This window comes from Gymnodraco acuticeps, unplaced genomic scaffold (genome assembly GCF_902827175.1).
Source record: "Gymnodraco acuticeps unplaced genomic scaffold, fGymAcu1.1, whole genome shotgun sequence".
Classification (NCBI taxonomy): Eukaryota; Metazoa; Chordata; class Actinopteri; order Perciformes; family Bathydraconidae; genus Gymnodraco; species Gymnodraco acuticeps.
In genome coordinates, this window is record NW_022990165.1 from 1076714 (window position 1) to 1095911 (window position 19198).

Genomic DNA, 19198 nt, shown 5'->3' on the forward strand with positions numbered 1-19198 from the left:
AGGAAAAGTTGCGGAAAAAAGTAAATAAAGAAAGAAAAGAAGGTGACAAAATGAAAAGGAAATTGATCAAACAAATAATAGCAAAGGAAGAGAGAGGATTGGCGGTTTAGGAACATTGGAAAAAAGGAAAGTACAAAAAAGAGACTAAAGAAAAGGAGATAAAAGGAAAAGGTAGGAAATATTTTTTTTTAAAAGATTAGGAAAAAAAGAAAGAAACAGAGGTAACAAAAGAAAGGATAACAACAACAGTGGAAATGAAATGTATCAAAAGAGGGAAATTGATTGGGGGAGGAGAGAAGAGGAAAAGGAAAAAAACATAAGGAAAAAGAAAATGAAATGAAAAGAACAAAAGGAAAAGAAGCAGGGCATGGAGCAGTAGAGAAACAAAGGAAATAATGACATTCATAGAAAAAACCGACAAAAAAAAAAGAAAAGAAAAAAGAATGACCATAAAAGAAAGAGATTACAAATACAGGCAGGAAACAAGTAAATTCTAGGAAAATGGAAATAAAACGAATGAAAAGAAAGACAATAAAAAGTCCATTAATGAACATTGATATATATATATATTAGGGCTGTCAGTCGATTAAAATATTTAATCGCATGATTGTCCATAGTTAATCGCGATTAATCGCAAATTAATCGCACATTTTTGATCTGTTCTAAATGTACCTTAGAGGAATATTTTTCAAGTTTTTAATACTCTTATCAACATATGAGTGGACAAATTTGCTTTATGCTAATGTTTATTATCATTTGAACAATGAAAATATTCTCATATTAAACACAACAACCTCTGAACATTAAAAATATTCGCCTCAATTCAACCTGGAACCTCTCTCATTCAATAATACAATACAACTGGTGTGTGTGTGTGTGTGTGTGTGTGTGTGTGTGTGTGTGTGTGTGTGTGTGTGTGTGTGTGTGTGTGTGTGTGTGTGTGAGTGTGTGTGTGCGTGTGTGTGATGGATCGTTGGAGCTATGTGCAACTCAAGGCATATGCTCGAACGGGAGTTGCCTGGACGCTGCAATCAACAGCTCCATATCCGTTAGCGCAGCTAGCTAGCACCAGATGCTAACAACAACAATGCACGTAAGGTCTCTCTCTCGCTCGGGCCACACATACACACACCCTCCCGGTCCTCCCAATAGCCAGTCGGTGCCTGCCTGTGAGCGTGGAAGTGTGGTCTGCCACAAGCGGGCGGCAGGAGCGGGGCTGTCAGCATCAGCTTGTAGATGGTATTTTAAACTCGATGCGCTCTGAAACTACGGGGAGGCCGAGAAAAAAAAATACACATGCGTTAATCGCGTTAAAATAATTAGTGGCATTCATTTTTTTTGCGTTAACGCGTTAATAACGCCACTAATTATTTAAAAATGTAAAACAAATGTAAAAATATTCCTCTAAGGTACATTTAGAACAGATCAAAGATGTGCGATTAATTTGCGATTAATCGCGATTAACTATGGACATGGACAATCATGCGATTAATCGCGATTAAATATTTTAATCGACTGACAGCCCTAATATATATATATATGTGCGGATGGCACACATCTGGCAGGTGAGAGATGGAGGCAGCAGACAATAGTGAGACAGGGGATTAGCAGAATGAAAGGAATAATGGAGCAGAGGGGGTCTCACCTGTCCCTCTCCCATCATTCATTTCAATCTCCACGCTGCACTCATCATGTCCTACTGTCATATTCTACAGAGGAGTATTAGGGTCACGCATAATGGGAAAAAAAAGAGAAGGCAGATATTCTTTTTTGCATCTCAATTTATGTAAATGTATATCCTGGTGACTACATCACTATAAAGAACCACAGTGACGCGTCCTAAAACCCGGATGTAAACTCCTTCCGGTTCCTTCGTTAAAACGCAATGCAATTTCTCCATAGGATTTTGGAAAATAGCTCGAAATAAGGTCTGTGGTTGACACACATTTAAGAGACGGATCACGTTTTGTTCAGCCGGATAATATCCACATGTCTATCCTACTTTTATCATTTTCGAAGCATAAATCTAGTCGCAAGAAGCAAAATGCTAACGTTATGCTATAAAGGAACTACAGCAGGGTCGCTGCTTCAACGTCGCCAACTTAAGATCCATATTCAAACATACAGATTGTAAATGGTACAAGTTTTTATTTTTATTTTGTTGAAGCTTTTGTTTGAACAGTTTGCAGGAGGCAGGTACTTGCTTTCAAGCAGAACAGGGCAAACAAACTTAGCGGAGTGTTTTACGTGTTCGGTGTAATGACGTAAAACGGCCTGGACAACTTCTGTAGTCCTATTCAGCCACTTGTTAACAACCATCGTTTTTCAGACACGTAAACTCTTCAAAAATCACCAGCGGGGTCACTGCTGATGTATTTAATGTCGTAGAACAAAACGTGATCTGTCTCTTTAATTTGTGTCAAACACAGACCTTATTTGGAGCTATTTTCCAAAATCCTATGGAGAAATTGCATGGAACCGGACGTGGTAAAAATGCTAACTTACTTCCGGGTTTTAGGATGCGTCACTGCGGTTCTCTATACAGTAAATGTTTTGTAAACTCAATTAATAAGTGTTTTTTTAAGGATCCTTATGACAATCATTTTTAGTCTAACAGGCTTTACGGATAATCGGTGAATAAAAAAAAATTAAAAAGATGTTGATCTATGGAGTACAGTAAACAAAGACTTGATTTACTGTATGCTGCAAGTTTTAATTTGTTCAATATAAATAAGCTGACAAAATACAGTGGGAATGTCTGGTTACTTGAGAACCACATTTCTTCTCACCATTCCATAGCAATGGGGCGAAATCAAGCAAGGATCACTAGATCATTTGAAAATAGCTACCTCGGTGAAAAGCTTTGAAAGATTCTCGACTGGTTGACACATTTCTACTATTGCACGGTTATACTGTCATATCACCCAACAAAGACAAAACACCAGCAGACAGACCAGACAATATAATCAATAAGGACAGAGGATGTGTCATGTGATCAGGATGGATATGCCAGTGTGAAGTGATATGCTTTGAGACAAAATGGAGACAGAGTCAATATTCCGAATGTCAGTTGGGAGGGAGTTCAAGAGGCGGGGTGCAGAGCGGCTGAAGGCTCTGGACCCCATGGTGGATAAACTGTGACATGTCTCCATGCTTTAATGTTCAAAGAGCTCTTTATGTTTCTCAAACTGCCTGTGCTGCAGCACCTCTTTTCACCCTCTGTCTGAAACCAGAGCCCAGTCTGCTCTGATTGGTTAGCTGGATGGCTCTGTTGTGATTGGGCAACCGCTTACAGATGTCCCTCCCCTTAGCCTATCACCTATAATGTGTTGCCAATAGAAACACAAGTGTTACATAGTGATGTCACTGAAGTAAACAATGGACTACAATTGAGGCGTTTCAGGCCGGCAGGGAGAAGCTCCCTTTGGAGGGAACATAGAGATTTTAGCCTTTGCAGGCTATTTACATGCATAACAACCTATATAACACACTACAGGAAAGGGATACACCAAAGAGAAAATATAGAGCCCTTTAGGAATAAGTTGAAATAATAAAGAATTACATTCAATACAGTGAAATAAAAATGTTCAGTGTCAAAATGATCAAGATAATGTTGAGGTATCAGGACACCAGTTGAAATACCCTTACGAGACTCAGGTTGAAGTATCAAGAACAAAGTGGAAATATTGAGAATAAGCGTCAGACTAAAAGAGGACCCTCAATTCTACTGTATTCTAGACATTTTGACTTCATTCTCAACATTTCAACTTTAATCTCGAAATGCAATTCCAATTCCACCATGTACACAAAGTTTCTATCAACAGATCTCCCTGTATCTCCGACTTGTTGCGTCTCTCTTTTAGTGCCCACCACAACCACCTCTCTTCCTCTCTGTGCTCCTCGCCACCCCCGCTCCTCAATGAGGAAGCTTGTGTGTACTGTATACATCTCTGTTTGTGCGTGTGTGTGTTTGTGTGTGTTTGTGTGTGTGTGAGAGAGGAGAACATGTGGGTGCATCCAACTGCACGGTTAAGAGAGTGGCTGTGTCTTTTCTCTGTGGGGGTGTAAAATAACATCCATCGCTGTGTGTTTTGCGTTGTCCTATAATACTCCATGCGCACGCACGCACACACACACACACACACACACACACACACACACACACACACACACACACACACACACACACACACACACACACACACACACACACACACACACACACACACACACACCACACACACCACACACACACACACACACACACACACACACACACACACACACACACACACACACACACACACACACACACACACACACACACACCTACCTGTAATAAAGCACTCAAGCCTGCATTAATATAGGCACGGCCAGTCTATTGATAGCGTGAAGTACAACCGCGTGACTCAGTCATTTTGTACCATTTAAATACCGCATTTAAAATATGATGAACTCAGTGTGCATCTGGACCCGGTGACGACATTACCTATTGACGCAGCAACCACTGTAAGTTATATTCTTGTTTAATTAGACTTCTCTGTTTCATTTATTCGACTCTGTATAAATTGTTATTGTAGCTTAAATGGCTAAATCGCGTTGAGAGATTTTAAATCTCAGATCTGCTCAGGCGAAACCTGCTTTACAGGTCTCAGCACTCAAGCCTGCATTAATATAGGCACGGCCAGTCTATTGATAGCGTGAAGTACAACCGCGTGACTCAGTCATTTTGTACCTTAAAAAGCATTTAAATACCGCATTTAAAATCTGATGAACTCAGTGTGCATCTGGACCCGGTGACGACATTACCTATTGACGCAGCAACCACTGTAAGTTATATTCTTGTTTAATTAGACTTCTCTGTTTCATTTATTCGACTCTGTATAAATTGTTATTGTAGCTTAAACGGCTAAATCGCGTTTGAGAGATTTTAAATCTCAGATCTGCTCAGGCGAAACCTGCTTTACAGGTCTCAGCACTCAAGCCTGCATTAATATAGGCACGGCCAGTCTATTGATAGCGTGAAGTACAACCGCGTGACTCAGTCATTTTGTACCTTAAAAAGCATTTAAATACCGCATTTAAAATCTGATGAACTCAGTGTGCATCTGGACCCGGTGACGACATTACCTATTGACGCAGCAACCACTGTAAGTTATATTCTTGTTTAATTAGACTTCTCTGTTTCATTTATTCGACTCTGTACAAATTGTTATTGTAGCTTAAACGGCTAAATCGCGCTTGAGAGATTTTAAATCTCAGATCTGCTCAGGCGAAACCTGCTTTACAGGTCTCAGCACTCAAGCCTGCATTAATATAGGCACGGCCAGTCTATTGATAGCGTGAAGTACAACCGCGTGACTCAGTCATTTTGTACCTTAAAAAGCATTTAAATACCGCATTTAAAATCTGATGAACTCAGTGTGCATCTGGACCCGGTGACGACATTACCTATTGACGCAGCAACCACTGTAAGTTATATTCTTGTTTAATTAGACTTCTCTGTTTCATTTATTCGACTCTGTATAAATTGTTATTGTAGCTTAAAAACGGCTAAATCGCGTTTGAGAGATTTTAAATCTCAGATCTGCTCAGGCGAAACCTGCTTTACAGGTCTCAGCACTCAAGCCTGCATTAATATAGGCACGGCCAGTCTATTGATAGCGTGAAGTACAACCGCGTGACTCAGTCATTTTGTACCTTAAAAAGCATTTAAATACCGCATTTAAAATCTGATGAACTCAGTGTGCATCTGGACCCGGTGACGACATTACCTATTGACGCAGCAACCACTGTAAGTTATATTCTTGTTTAATTAGACTTCTCTGTTTCATTTATTCGACTCTGTATACATTGTTATTGTAGCTTAAACGGCTAAATCGCGTTTGAGAGATTTTAAATCTCAGATCTGCTCAGGCGAAACCTGCTTTACAGGTCTCAGCACTCAAGCCTGCATTAATATAGGCACGGCCAGTCTATTGATAGCGTGAAGTACAACCGCGTGACTCAGTCATTTTGTACCTTAAAAAGCATTTAAATACCGCATTTAAAATCTGATGAACTCAGTGTGCATCTGGACCCGGTGACGACATTACCTATTGACGCAGCAACCACTGTAAGTTATATTCTTGTTTAATTAGACTTCTCTGTTTCATTTATTCGACTCTGTATAAATTGTTATTGTAGCTTAAACGGCTAAATCGCGTTTGAGAGATTTTAAATCTCAGATCTGCTCAGGCGAAACCTGCTTTACAGGTCTCAGCACTCAAGCCTGCATTAATATAGGCACGGCCAGTCTATTGATAGCGTGAAGTACAAACCGCGTGACTCAGTCATTTTGTACCTTAAAAAGCATTTAAATACCGCATTTAAAATCTGATCAACTCAGTGTGCATCTGGACCCGGTGACGACATTACCTATTGACGCAGCAACCACTGTAAGTTATATTCTTGTTTAATTAGACTTCTCTGTTTCATTTATTCGACTCTGTATAAATTGTTATTGTAGCTTAAAACGGCTAAATCGCGTTTGAGAGATTTTAAATCTCAGATCTGCTCAGGCGAAACCTGCTTTACAGGTCTCAGCACTCAAGCCTGCATTAATATAGGCACGGCCAGTCTATTGTCGCCCATCAGCTGTAGATAGTTAACTAATTAGAGGGCCGTGGCCCTACAGCTGTGTGAACTGAGCAATCAGGCGTCCATTTTTGGGTAGCTCTTTCCTGGAGCGTCAGCTTCAGCGTCAGACAGCCGAAGACTGACAAAGACATTGGAGTCCTGCGGGAGTAAGACTGACAAAGACATTGGAGTCCTGCGGGAGTCACGAGGGAGGCAAAGAGGAGGCAAATCCTACTCTGATTGAGCTGGTGTCTTATTTATCTTTTCTTTAGTTTTCTAGCCCCTCATGCTATAATCATGTGTATTTTCTCCATTCCTGTTCATGTGTCTTCTCGCAATTATCACTGGCCCCGTGTATCTCCTAATCGATATAACCGGCCTGCTCTCGTCTATCCCACGTGCTCCACTGAGATCCAACATCTAGTTTCTGGTGGCCTGTGGAATTGCCAGTCAGCTGTTCCTAAGGCTGACTTCATCTCTGGCTACGCCTCCCTGCAGTCTCTGGATTTCCTTGCTCTCACTGAGACCTGGATTACTCCATCCAACACATCCACCCCAGCAGCTCTCTCCACTGCATATTCCTTCTCCCATACACCCAGACCCACTGGCAGAGGAGGTGGCACTGGTCTCCTGCTCTCTCCCAAATGGAGCTTTTCCCTCTTCAAGCTACCTAACTTCACTCCTTCTACCTTTGAATTCCATGCCGTCACAGTAACCCATCCTATACAGTTAACCATTGTTGTTCTCTACCGTCCACCAGACGCCTTGGGGGACTTCTTGGAGGAATTAGATAATCTCCTCTCACTCATCCCTGAAACTGGCCCTCCCGCTGTACTTCTCGGAGACTTCAACCTCCAGACGGGGAAGATAGACGAACTAACATCTCTGTTAACCGCCTTTGCTTTCTCACTGTCTCCGTCCCCACCGACTCATAAAGCTGGCAATGTCCTTGATCTCATATTCTCAAGGAACTGCGCTACTTCTAACCTCTCTGTAAACCCGCTCCACACATCCGATCACTTCTTCATTTCATTCTCTCTATCCCTTTCCAAACATAACAAACTAATCTCTTCCCATCCTGCACTTGTCCGCCGTAACCTTCGCTCCCTCTCCCCCTCTACCTTTGCCTCGTCGGTGCTCTCAGCCCTCCCTTCCTCTGATTCGTTCCATCTCCTGCCTCCAAACTCTGCTGCAGAAACTCTCCTCTCTACTCTCTCATCCACTCTGGACTCGCTCTGTCCTCTCACATCTCGGCAGGCTCGTCAGTCCCCTCCTGCTCCCTGGCTAAATGATGCACTGCGTGCTAATAGAACCGTCCTTAGGGCAGCAGAGCGGAAATGGTGGAAATCCAAACACCGTGACGACCTCCTAACCTATCAAGCTCTCCTCTCCTCTTTCTCTGCTTCGATCTCTCAGGCAAAAAGCACTTTCTTTCAAGATAAGATCCAATCTTCCTATTCCAATCCTAAAAAACTATTTTCCATCTTCTCCACCCTCTTGGACCCTCCAAAAGCTCCTCCCCCCTCCTCACTTCTGTCAAGCGACTTTGTTACCCACTTTGAAAAAAAGGTTGATGATATTCGCTTTTCTTTTTCTGACTCACCTTTACTCACCGCTGGGTCACCAGACCCTCCTTCCACCAACACACTTACCTCCTTTTCCCCTCTCTCTCCAAGTGAGGTTCTTACCCTCATTACCTCTGCCCGCCCTACCACCTGTCCTCTGGACCCTATCCCTTCAAACCTCCTTCAGACTATCGCTCCTGATATTCTACCGTTTCTCACCCATTTCATCAACACTTCTCTAACTTCTGGTCACTTTCCAAACAGTCTCAAGGAGGCAAGAGTAAACCCTCTCCTAAAGAAACCCACTCTCAACCCGTCTGATGTTATAAACTACAGGCCTGTCTCTCTCCTCCCGTTCCTGTCTAAATCACTTGAACGCGCTGTCTTTAAACAACTCTCCTGTTATCTCAATCAGAACAACCTTCTGGATCCGCACCAGTCTGGTTTCAAGGCAGGTCACTCCACAGAAACTGCTCTCATTGCTGTCACGGAGGAACTGCACACTGCCAAAACTGCATCCCTCTCCTCTGTCATCATCCTATTGGACCTGTCTGCTGCATTCGACCACGGTGAATCATCAGATCCTCCTTCGCACTCTCCAAAAACTTGGAGTTTCAGGCTCTGCACTTTCCCTCCTCACCTCATACCTGAAAGACCGTACCTACAGGGTGACTTGGAGAGGGTCTGAGTCCGACCCTTGTCAATTAACTACGGGGGTCCCTCAGGGCTCTGTTCTTGGTCCCCTCCTCTTCTCCCTGTACACAAACTCGCTCGGATCAGTCATTAGCCCGCATGGTTTTTCTTACCACTGCTACGCTGATGACACCCAATTAATTCTGTCCTTTCCCCGCTCAGAGACCCAGGTCGTTGCACGCATCTCTGCTTGTCTAGCTGACATCTCTCAGTGGATGTCTGCTCACCACCTCAAGCTCAACCTTGACAAGACTGAGCTGCTCTTCCTCCCGGGAAAAGATTGTCCCACTCTTGACCTAACAATCAACATCGGCACCTCAGTTGTTTCCCCGACTCAGACTGCAAGGAATCTGGGTGTGACCCTAGATAACAAACTGTCCTTCACTGCAAACATCGCTGCTACAAACCCGTTGCTGCAGATACACGCTTTACAACATCAGGAAGATACGTCCCCAGCTGACTCAGAAAGCGACTCAGGTTCTGGTCCAGGCTCTCGTCATCTCACGCCTAGACTACTGCAACTCCCCCCTGGCTGGTCTACCTGCATGTGCCATCCGACCTCTGCAGCTCATCCAGAATGCAGCGGCTCGTCTGGTCTTCAACCTTCCTAAATTCTCCCACACCACTCCGCTCCTCCGCTCCCTTCACTGGCTTCCGGTAACTGCTAGAATCCACTTCAAGACACTGGTACTTGCTTACCATACTGTGAATGGATCTGGCCCTTCCTACATCCAGGACATGGTTAAACCGTACACCGCAGCGCGTGCACTATGCTCTGCATCAGCCAAACGACTCGTTGCGCCCTCGCTGCGAGGGGGACCCAAGTTCCCATCGGCGAAAACACGTGGGTTTGCTGTCCTGGCTCCAAGATGGTGGAATGAGCTCCCCATTGACATCAGGACGGCAGATAGCTTGCACATCTTCCGGCGCAAACTGAAAACTCATCTCTTTTGACTCCACTTCGAGCGTTAGAACTATTAACGAAGCACTTTTATACTAATAAAGGACTGGCTTACCTAAAGCCAGTTGAGTAGCACTTGAAATGTTTGGCTCTATGAAACCTGATGTACTTATATGATTCTGTTTTCTTCAAGGTTGTGTCTTCCTGGTCGAATGTACTTATTGTAAGTCGCTTTGGATAAAAGCGTCAGCTAAATGCAATGTAATGTAATGTAATGTAATAACACAATATTTCAGATTTCACATACAAGTTGTATCCATGTTATTGCAGCAAATGGTTTGTCTTAGTGTCTGAAATCACACCTCAATCAAAGTGTTTTTATTAAGCCTCAATCTGCTAGTAAATTAGAAAATCAATACTACCGCTCTATATATAGAATAAAAAGTTTATATTTGCATTAGAAAAAACTCATACTACAATAATATGTACAGTACTGTATATATATACGTATGTACATGTAAATATCATGTTGTTTTTCTTCTAATTTGTCCATTTAGTGAAGTATTTAAAATGTTTTCTTTCTTTTACTGCCTATTTTATTGTTTATATCCAATACTCATTTGCAACACAGACCTGGAATAGTCTCCCTGATGATATTAGACAAGCCCCACTTTAAAGTCAAGGATACAAAAATTCAATTTTTACTGCCAACTCTGCCCTTTAAGGCCCTGTCACACTGTTCCGAAATTGACACCCGATGGACACACGAATATGGAATTGTGAATTTCGCACGAAGATGGCCCGAACCACACACAAAGGCAACATTTACATTACATTTAAGACATACAACTGCAATGAAAGTACCAAAAACAATTATGTTACAGTACTATGATACTGTACTGATATTTTCAGACTTTGTTCTTTACTTTATCCGTCGTTATATGTAGAAAATATTACGTTTTCTCCGTAATGTTGTTTCCATAACAACAACTTCCTGTCAACTGTCCTTCAAAATAATATATTATATCCTTTTTAGTTTCACAGAACACAAATTGGGTTATTTACATAATATATTTACATGATTTTGTTGTGCAATAAAACAACCCGATGGACACACGATAAAGGAAATGTTCAAATTCGGCTGTGATCGTAACAACATCGGGCCATTCGTGACTGAGGGCATCTTAAGCCTTCGTATGACCGCCGGTGGAGTTTCTCAGGCTCCGGCAGCAACTTCGTGAGCGGTGGCAAAATCTTTGGCATGCCAAAAAATTGCCGAAGGACCTTGCGAAGGTTCATTTTCGTGTTGAATTTGTGTGTAAATGTTGCCCTTCGTAAGGCCATCGTGAGGGCATCTTGTTATCATCGGTGCCATCGGGCATTCGCCCCGATCAGAGTGAGGGCGAATGCACCGATGATAACACGAAGATGACACGATTTGACAAGATGCCCTCACGAGTGCCTCACGAAGTTGCCGCTCACGAAGTTGCTGCCGGAGCCTGAGAAACTCCACCGGCGGTCATACGATGGCTTAGATGCCCTCACGAATGGCCCGATGTTGCTACGATCACAGCCGAATTTGAACATTTCCTTATCGTGTGTCCATCGGGTGTCAATTTCGGGACAGTGTGACAGGGCCTTTAATGGCTTAAAACGTATCTCTTCAAATCCTTGAAATCCACTCTTTTTCTAGTATACTATTCTCATATAAACTAGCAAAATGCATTATGTTTATCGTCTTTCACAGAATTGTTTTTCATCATGCACCAGAATACAGAGGCAAATGCATTGTGTGAAAACTGTTAAAGTATAACAGAATATAATACGCACTTTGTTTTGCTGTGATTACAATCTGCAAATTGCGAACACAACATGAGGACAAACATTCCTAGCAAGACAAACCAAAGCAGCCTCAAAATGGATACACAACAGAAGTGTGTCACAGGGTGTTGTGTTCGCAGTCAACTTAGTTAGCAAGTGAAAAAATGTCCTCTGTCTGTGTGATGAAATATGCATCAACTAAGCAAGGAGGGTGTGAACGTGGTGGCAAAAGTGACACTGTGCTATGCTTCCAAAAAGTGTTTTCAGAGCACGATTTACTCTATTTCAATGATACTGGCATGCTGAAAAAAGAAAAATGTGCATATCTCTGCTGCCAAAGAGGAAAAAAACACTGCTAGGAGCCGAGTCTCTTAATCTGTAATTACTTTTTGTTTGGAGGTGGATTCTCCATTTGCTCGGTGGTGTTTACGCGTCTTAAACAAATGACATATTTTCTATCCCCGCATGGCCTCTTATGTGGTGGCAGTGTTTAAATAGCTGTCTATATGTCAGTGGAGATGTTTAAACTGGATTGCCTGGCTCTCTGCGGATCTCCTCCTCGACTTTTTTTCCTGCTGCAGCTATTTTTAGAGAGGTAGTGGGAGGCTGTGGTCACACCTTTGTACAGGATGCAGGTAAAGAGCCATTTAAATCATCCCTCTCTCTCTGTTAGTCATTGTTTTTCTTCTTCCCCTTCACATTCACATGTACTGAAGCCGCACAAACACGTTTCCTGTGTACATTTGTACATGGGCATATCCATCTGGTACCCTGTGTGTGTTTGCTACTGAGAGAACACAGGGAGGAAAGAGCAATGCGGTAGCTATGGAGTCGTATCCATGGTGCCGTAACTATGGCAACAAAGCTTGGAAAGCTAGTGACTTAATTGGCATCTCTGAGGCGCTCTGCAACTGTGATCGAGAATAGCAACCCTTGACACACTAATGTTTCCTTCGCATGCCAGACAACGCTCACGTCATTAATGAAGACGCTAAACGGATTTATCAATATCCCTTGTCGTGTCCTGTCATTCAGGACAGTGTGTGTGTGTGTGTGTGTGTGTGTGTGTGTGTGTGTGTGTGTGTGTGTGTGTGTGTGTGTGTGTGTGTGTGTGTATTGAAGGCAGGACACTACAGCCAAACACATCCTTTTCTCATGCATTATTCATAAATAAAAAAAATACAAAATACACATTTAGATGTTGGATAACTGCACTTTTTTGTATTTGTGTCGTTAAATGTGTCCTAAATTCAGCAAAAGTTAGCACTCATTTGCATAATTTATACTTGAAATACAGAAAATAAATCTCTTAAATAAGTAAACACCTCGGCTGGTTTCATGGTGATATTTATAAGTTAGATTTTTACCCATTTCACCAGTAGTGTCTCCTTAAATGTGTGGTTGAGTTAATCATCGTTACAGAGAAGTAGAACAAATTAAGGTGAAAAATATGAACATAAGAAGACTTACAGTGTCCATTGCAGCTTCTGATTCTTGATTGAGTTGTAGAGAGCCTGCAGAGGGAAAACAAGACCATCTTTTAGACAAATATGACAAACAATGTTGAGTGGTTAGATCAAATATTACAGCAGGGTGGGCAAGCCCGGCCTCATTCACTAAATTGTACTCAGGGAAATGTCATCCCCTTTCACGATTCTCAAACAGCCCTTTGCCTGAGCCCAACTCATTTTATTTTGCCGAACAATCTATCAATCATCCAATCAGCAGACCACCACAACATCAGTTACAAAGCCATTATCTGTCGAGCACCCGCCTGCCAACGGATAGACGAGCAAATCAATCTGCCCCAATAAATAATTAAGCTGCTTTGACTCAAATGCATCGAGTGGCAGAGAGCAAAAATGTAGTTATATCTCACACAGGCTCCACTCTCTACTGGACTCTATGGGTACTACCTCTCAACCATACTATGCGAGCATTCACTTACTGAGATATTTATAACCGTAGCCGCCCCCCGGGGCGGGACTACCTGAATGCGGCCACGCCTCCCGTTCCCGTCACCCTTTTCTCTTCAGCGAGCGAGCAACAACTGAAGCAGAGAAAGTAAAACGTTTGAAAGAAGAAGAAAGAGTTATCATACCTCCATGGAGTCACCACTTCTAGAGACCCGGGCCTGTTCTTTGTGCCCTGGCTTAAATAGCGGGCGCCGATCCCCACCACCTCTGCTTCGAGTGTTTGGGGGACCAGGATATGGCAGAGGCGGTGCCATTCACGTTCGCCATTCCAGTGGGGCGGATGGCTCCGTTTGCCGTTGTCGGTCCATGGAAGTCCACCGCCCAGGGCTGTACATCCCCCTAGGTGATGACTATGGCGGCGGAGCGCAGCTGCTCCCAGCGGGCAGCAGGCTTGGCAGAGAGCTGCATTCTTGCCCATCCCCAGAGGAAAGAACACTGTCCCACACTCCCCGCCCCCGCTGTAAACTCCAGTATAGGAGCCAGTATAGGTGGGCGCGTGCACGTGAGTGGAATAAACCGAAGTGCTGTCAAAGCACTGTGCGGGTTCAAGAGACGCTATTGCCCCCCCCCCCCCCCGAGAGCAGGCCGCGGTGCGTTCAAGGAAACAGGCTGTGTTTGTTGTGCCCTTTCAGGAAACAGAAATGGGGCTTACTCCATGTAATGGTTGTGAAGTTACCCACTCTGGGCCAACCTCTCCAGGCTTGGCTCCTGAGAGGGACAGGCTGAGACAGGGGGGACTGTCTGACAAAGTTATTCAGACTGTCCAGGCAGCAAGAGCAGGATCCACCACAGCCTGTTACAGGCCGAAGTGGTTGGGATTCCAGCGATGGTGTGAAGAGGGGAGTCTAGAGCCCCTATCTTGTATGATGGGCTCTATTCTGTCCTACTTACAGTTACTGGTGGACAGGGGGCTTGCTCATTCCACAATTAAAGTGTATGCAGTAGCCATCTCGTCCTGCCATGAGGGATTTTGCCGTCAGCCGCTTATGTCGCGGTTTTTGCAGGGGTCAGGAGGCAGCTCCCAGTAGTGCACGCCTCCACCCCGCAGTGGGAACTCACCTGCCGTTGGTGCTCGAGGCTCTGGTCACAGAACCATTTGAGCCTCTGGAGCTCTCTTCCCTGAAAGCACTGTCATGGAAGACAGCGTTGCTACTTGCATTAACTTCAGCAAGGAGAGTGTCAGAGCTGACCGCTCTGTCGGTGCACCCAAGTTGCTTGTTGAGCCGGGGTGACCGTAGCGGGGCGACACTCAGACCGAACCCCTCCTTTGTTCCCAAGGGCCTAAGGAGCTTGTTCAGGTCAAGGGCTATTCAGTTAGGGGGCTTTAATCTTCGACCCCATATTGGGGCCAGGGAGGCTAAATTGCACCTCCTCTGTCCGGTGCATGTGCTGGCATGTTATGTGGAGCGCACGGCTGCCACTAGGCGCACTGAACAACTGTTTGTGTTGGGGGCGGCGTGCCCGGTAAAGCTCTGTCCAAGAAACGCCTGGCAGGATGGCTCTGCGAGTGCATCTCACATGCCTAGGGACAGGCGGGAGAGCCTTCCCCACGGGGGTCCGTGCACACTCTACACGGGGTATGGCGTGTCAACAGCCTTATTTAACGGAGTGAGTGTGGAGGACAAATGTACGGCGGCGTCTTGGTCCACGCCAGGCCCCTTCATAAGGTTTTATCTCTTGGACATGTCTGGCTCCTTCTCGTCATCTGTGCTTGCTGAGGCAGGCACTTGTGTTTTCCCATGCTCCTTAGGGACCCGGGAAACATGGTGCGCAGTAAGCCCCATACAGGGCTGGGGGACTCTCCTCACTATTTTCCATGCACACTCTTCACGGGTAAGCGTGTCTGAGTGTGGGGGACGTGGTGCACTTACGTTCTCCCCATGCTCCTTAGGGACCTGGGAGGCGTGGTGCACGGTAGGTCCCATGCAGGGCTGGGGTCAGCAGGTATCTGACCCCCCCCCCTGGACCTAATGCACTTGTGTTTTCCCATGCTCCTTGGGGACCCGGGAAACATGGTGCGCAGTAAGCCCCATACAGGGCTGGGGGACTCTCCCTGCCGGCCCATAGTGAGGAGGGCAGGGAGAGTCCCCCAGCCCTCCTCACTGTTTTCCAGGCACATTATTCACGAGGTAAGCGTGTCTGAGTGTGCCCTACCAGCCAGGTAAACTGCGGCCCCCACTTCTCCACAGTCACAACCGGAGGAGAGGAGACTGCGGTGCAGTGGCTGTTAACCAAAAGCCGGACAGGGGCAGTGTGTGGTGACTCGATGTTGTTGGACGACAGGGCGTTTAGGCCCCCCCACTGTACCCATAGAGTCCAGTAGAGGGCGGAGCCTGTGTGAGATATAACGGTGGGTTACGTATTGTAACCCTAGTTATATAAGCACCCTCTACTCTGGGCCCTGTCTGTCCTATGCTCCTCGCTGAAGAGAAGTGTAGGATGACGGGAACGGGAGGCGTGGCCGCCTTATATACGGTGGGCCGGCTACGGTTATAACTTATAAATATCTCAGTAAGTAAATACTCGCATAGAATGGTTGAGAGGTAGTACCCATAGAGTCCGGTAGAGGGCTCCGCCTGTGCTTATATAACTAGGGTTACAATACGTAACCCACCGTTACAGCTTAAGAGCATGAACACAAAAAAAAAAAAATCGATAAAAACTAAAACACAACAAAGACGTGCGCAAGCACAGCAGAGGTCACACATTCATCTTAATGCTTTAGTACAGAATACGTTGATTGACTGAGTAATCAAGAAAAATAAGAAGCTGTTTTTCTCAGTTGATAAATGACAATACATTTGTACAATTCCAGGTTGTTGGGAGTGTTTGTCAGATAAAAAATGAAACAATTAAAACACTCCAGATGTTGGAAGATCTGTTTCTTGAGTACAGAAGCTCTAAATGCCCATGGTTCAAACATTTCATTTCCTCGGTTTCCTCTGATAACAAGTTAATTTTATATATTTTCCCAAGTTCGCAATTTATTTATATCAACATCACAAAATAATAAATCTACTTGTCTCAAGAAAGATTCATGATCTCATATACTCAAGAATATTGATCCGTTATCTCGGTAGTTCTAAAAAATAAGGTTGGGATAATGAGATAAATAACTTGGCAACTTGAGGAAAGAAAGAAATTAACTTCACTCCCTGGAAAACAGCGGAAATACAATTTACAAACAAAAGCTTTTAGAGCTTCCATACTTAAGTGGTAGTAGTGGTATACAGTAGTAGCAGTAGTATTAGTAGTAGTAGTGGATTAGAATGGTGAAGTGACATAAAAGGCAACTACTTAAGTTAAGTACCTTAAATTGGTACCGGATATATCATGACACAGTTATATGTCTCCCACACATCTTTTAGGAAAATTAATCAAAGTAGAAACCTAATGATTGAAAGCCTAACTGGTATAAAAATCCATATTGCCATAAAGAAGTTAAATGACTGGTAGCGCTGGTCTAATTAAACCAGACAAACTGTATTACTGTAAATCAATAGTTCCCTGGACTGTATAAACGGCAAATTCATCTGGCATTGCCACCAAATAAGATACGTATATAACTGCGTATATATATAACTGCGTATATATATAACTGCATTCATGCTTAATTTCTATAATAACTAGGTTTTTCTCGATGTTTTTTTGTTCAAATTCAAATGTATTCCAGTTATTCATAATCCTGTAATTGAGGTTTAATTCACTTGCACCAGATTTTTATCATTTTTTTGTTTCAGCTTATTGTTTCCCCTCTCAGAAGAAAAATACTCTTTTAATTTCGTTATCACCTTAATCTAAAAATAACACAACAGGGAGAGAAAATATGAGAGAGTCTCATGTTGAAGCTACCTCTCGTCACAGAAAGGATTTGGACAGCACTTCCACTTCCTCAAAATATGCAGTGACAATCAAGACCTGCGACACATTACTGACACCGCAGCAGGAATCCATCAGACGGAGGCAGAGGATGAAGCTGATAGACAGCAGTGACAGCAGAGGTGATGGAGAGGACGCCTGAAGACATTTCATCACAACCTTGTTCACCTCTGAATTCCTCATAGACCGTTACCATACGTTCTTTCCATCCAAGGCCAATATTTCCACGTGGTGTGAGAAACATCACACCCCGCTAGAATCGATAATTTCCCATTTCATTCCTTTGATTAAAGAGCTCCTGCTAATGCTCTTCACTTGGATTCTGCTGTCTCACACTTCCAACCTATTATGAATATGATTGTGTTGCCTTGTGACGTTTAGTCAAACGAAATTGGATGTTCAATAGGGTTTGATTCAGCATGCCTAATCGGGTTCATTTCCAGAGTTTTCTTCAAAACTGAATCGGAATTATCCAATGAATATTAACAACCATCCAGCCTGGACCATAATATATTTCAGTTCTGGTTTCCATATATACTCTACTGTATATATAATGGCATTCACACTAAATGTGTTCATATATTTGAGTAATCACATAAATACAGTTGAGCTTCCAAGAGTTGGCCAATTTTTAAAGTGAAAGACAAACTGCTTATGTAGCACAAATCAGGTTGATATCAAATATTAACGGGGAATTTGTAAGCTGTAAGAAGTTTACTGATTTGCCACAACAGCAGCATATTTTCTGGCTACAAAAGTGAAGAAAAACTGCTTAATTTAAGGTTTGTCCCTGAAGAATGTTATTCATTTGTACAAAAGGGAAACCTATGGGAACACAACACTATCAACAGCAGAGGGACTCTGTGGATTGAAAGATGACTAAAGAAGGAGGGAAGTTAAAAAAACTAAAAGTAAAATGAGGTATAGAGTGTAAATCAGTCTCATTCAGTCTGGAGTCATTAAGGCAACGATGGATGTTTCTCATCTTATCCAACTTGCTTTACAAACGTCACCGAGTGCCAGCAAATGAGAGCCATTAGCCTTGAGTGGTGTCTTTACACAAGCTGCTGTTCTGAGCTGGCAGTCAACCAATCTACTTCATCAAACATCGTACTGTCCATATGTGGATGTAAACAAAGTGTTTAGATGTTAAATAAATAATAAATACAATCCTTAGAATATGTAATGCGATAATGGTTTGTATGTGGGAGGACTATAGCTGAAATAAGAAGTGGATGCATTAGATTATTCACAATGCAAACCCTACTAGGCCAGCTATTATGAGCTGTAATTTAAGGGGCTAGCAAGTCATTGTCACAAAACTCAATTCAAGACTGATTTGAATACATTTGAATAGGAGACGTGTGATGCAGTGGGTTGTGAGTTGGTGTTCGGATCAGGGGGTCACAGGTTCAAACCCCACTGCAGTCAGCATGTCGTTGTGTCCCTGGGCAAGACACTTCACCCCAAATTTCTCCGGTGGGGATTGCCCACAGTATTGAGTATGTACTGTAAGTCGCTTTGGATAAAAGCGTCTAACGAGTGACATGTAATGAATAGGTACAAAAAAACGTATCCCTAATTATAACGCTGGCTTCTAGTAATGTTATTTCTTCCTGGTTTCCTTTGCATAATGATTGGATGCTTTTGGATGGTTTTAACAAAGTGGATCTTAGGGATGAATAGCATCAACATTAGTTCATTCAGGAAATGAATTTGTGGCACAAATAACATAATTATTTTAA

The 19198-nt window shown here is 43.4% G+C and overlaps 1 protein-coding gene across 3 annotated transcripts in view; it reads right to left on the reverse strand.

Moving 5' to 3' along the window:
- Positions 1–19198, reverse strand: part of LOC117547049 (PH and SEC7 domain-containing protein 1-like) — a 73176-nt gene that overhangs the window by 17369 nt on the left and 36609 nt on the right. For all 3 annotated transcript variants that reach the window (XM_034217507.1, XM_034217509.1, XM_034217508.1), the window contains one exon: positions 13069–13112. In XM_034217507.1, the coding sequence (XP_034073398.1) occupies positions 13069–13112 (44 nt within the window). The remainder of the gene's footprint in view (positions 1–13068; positions 13113–19198) is intronic.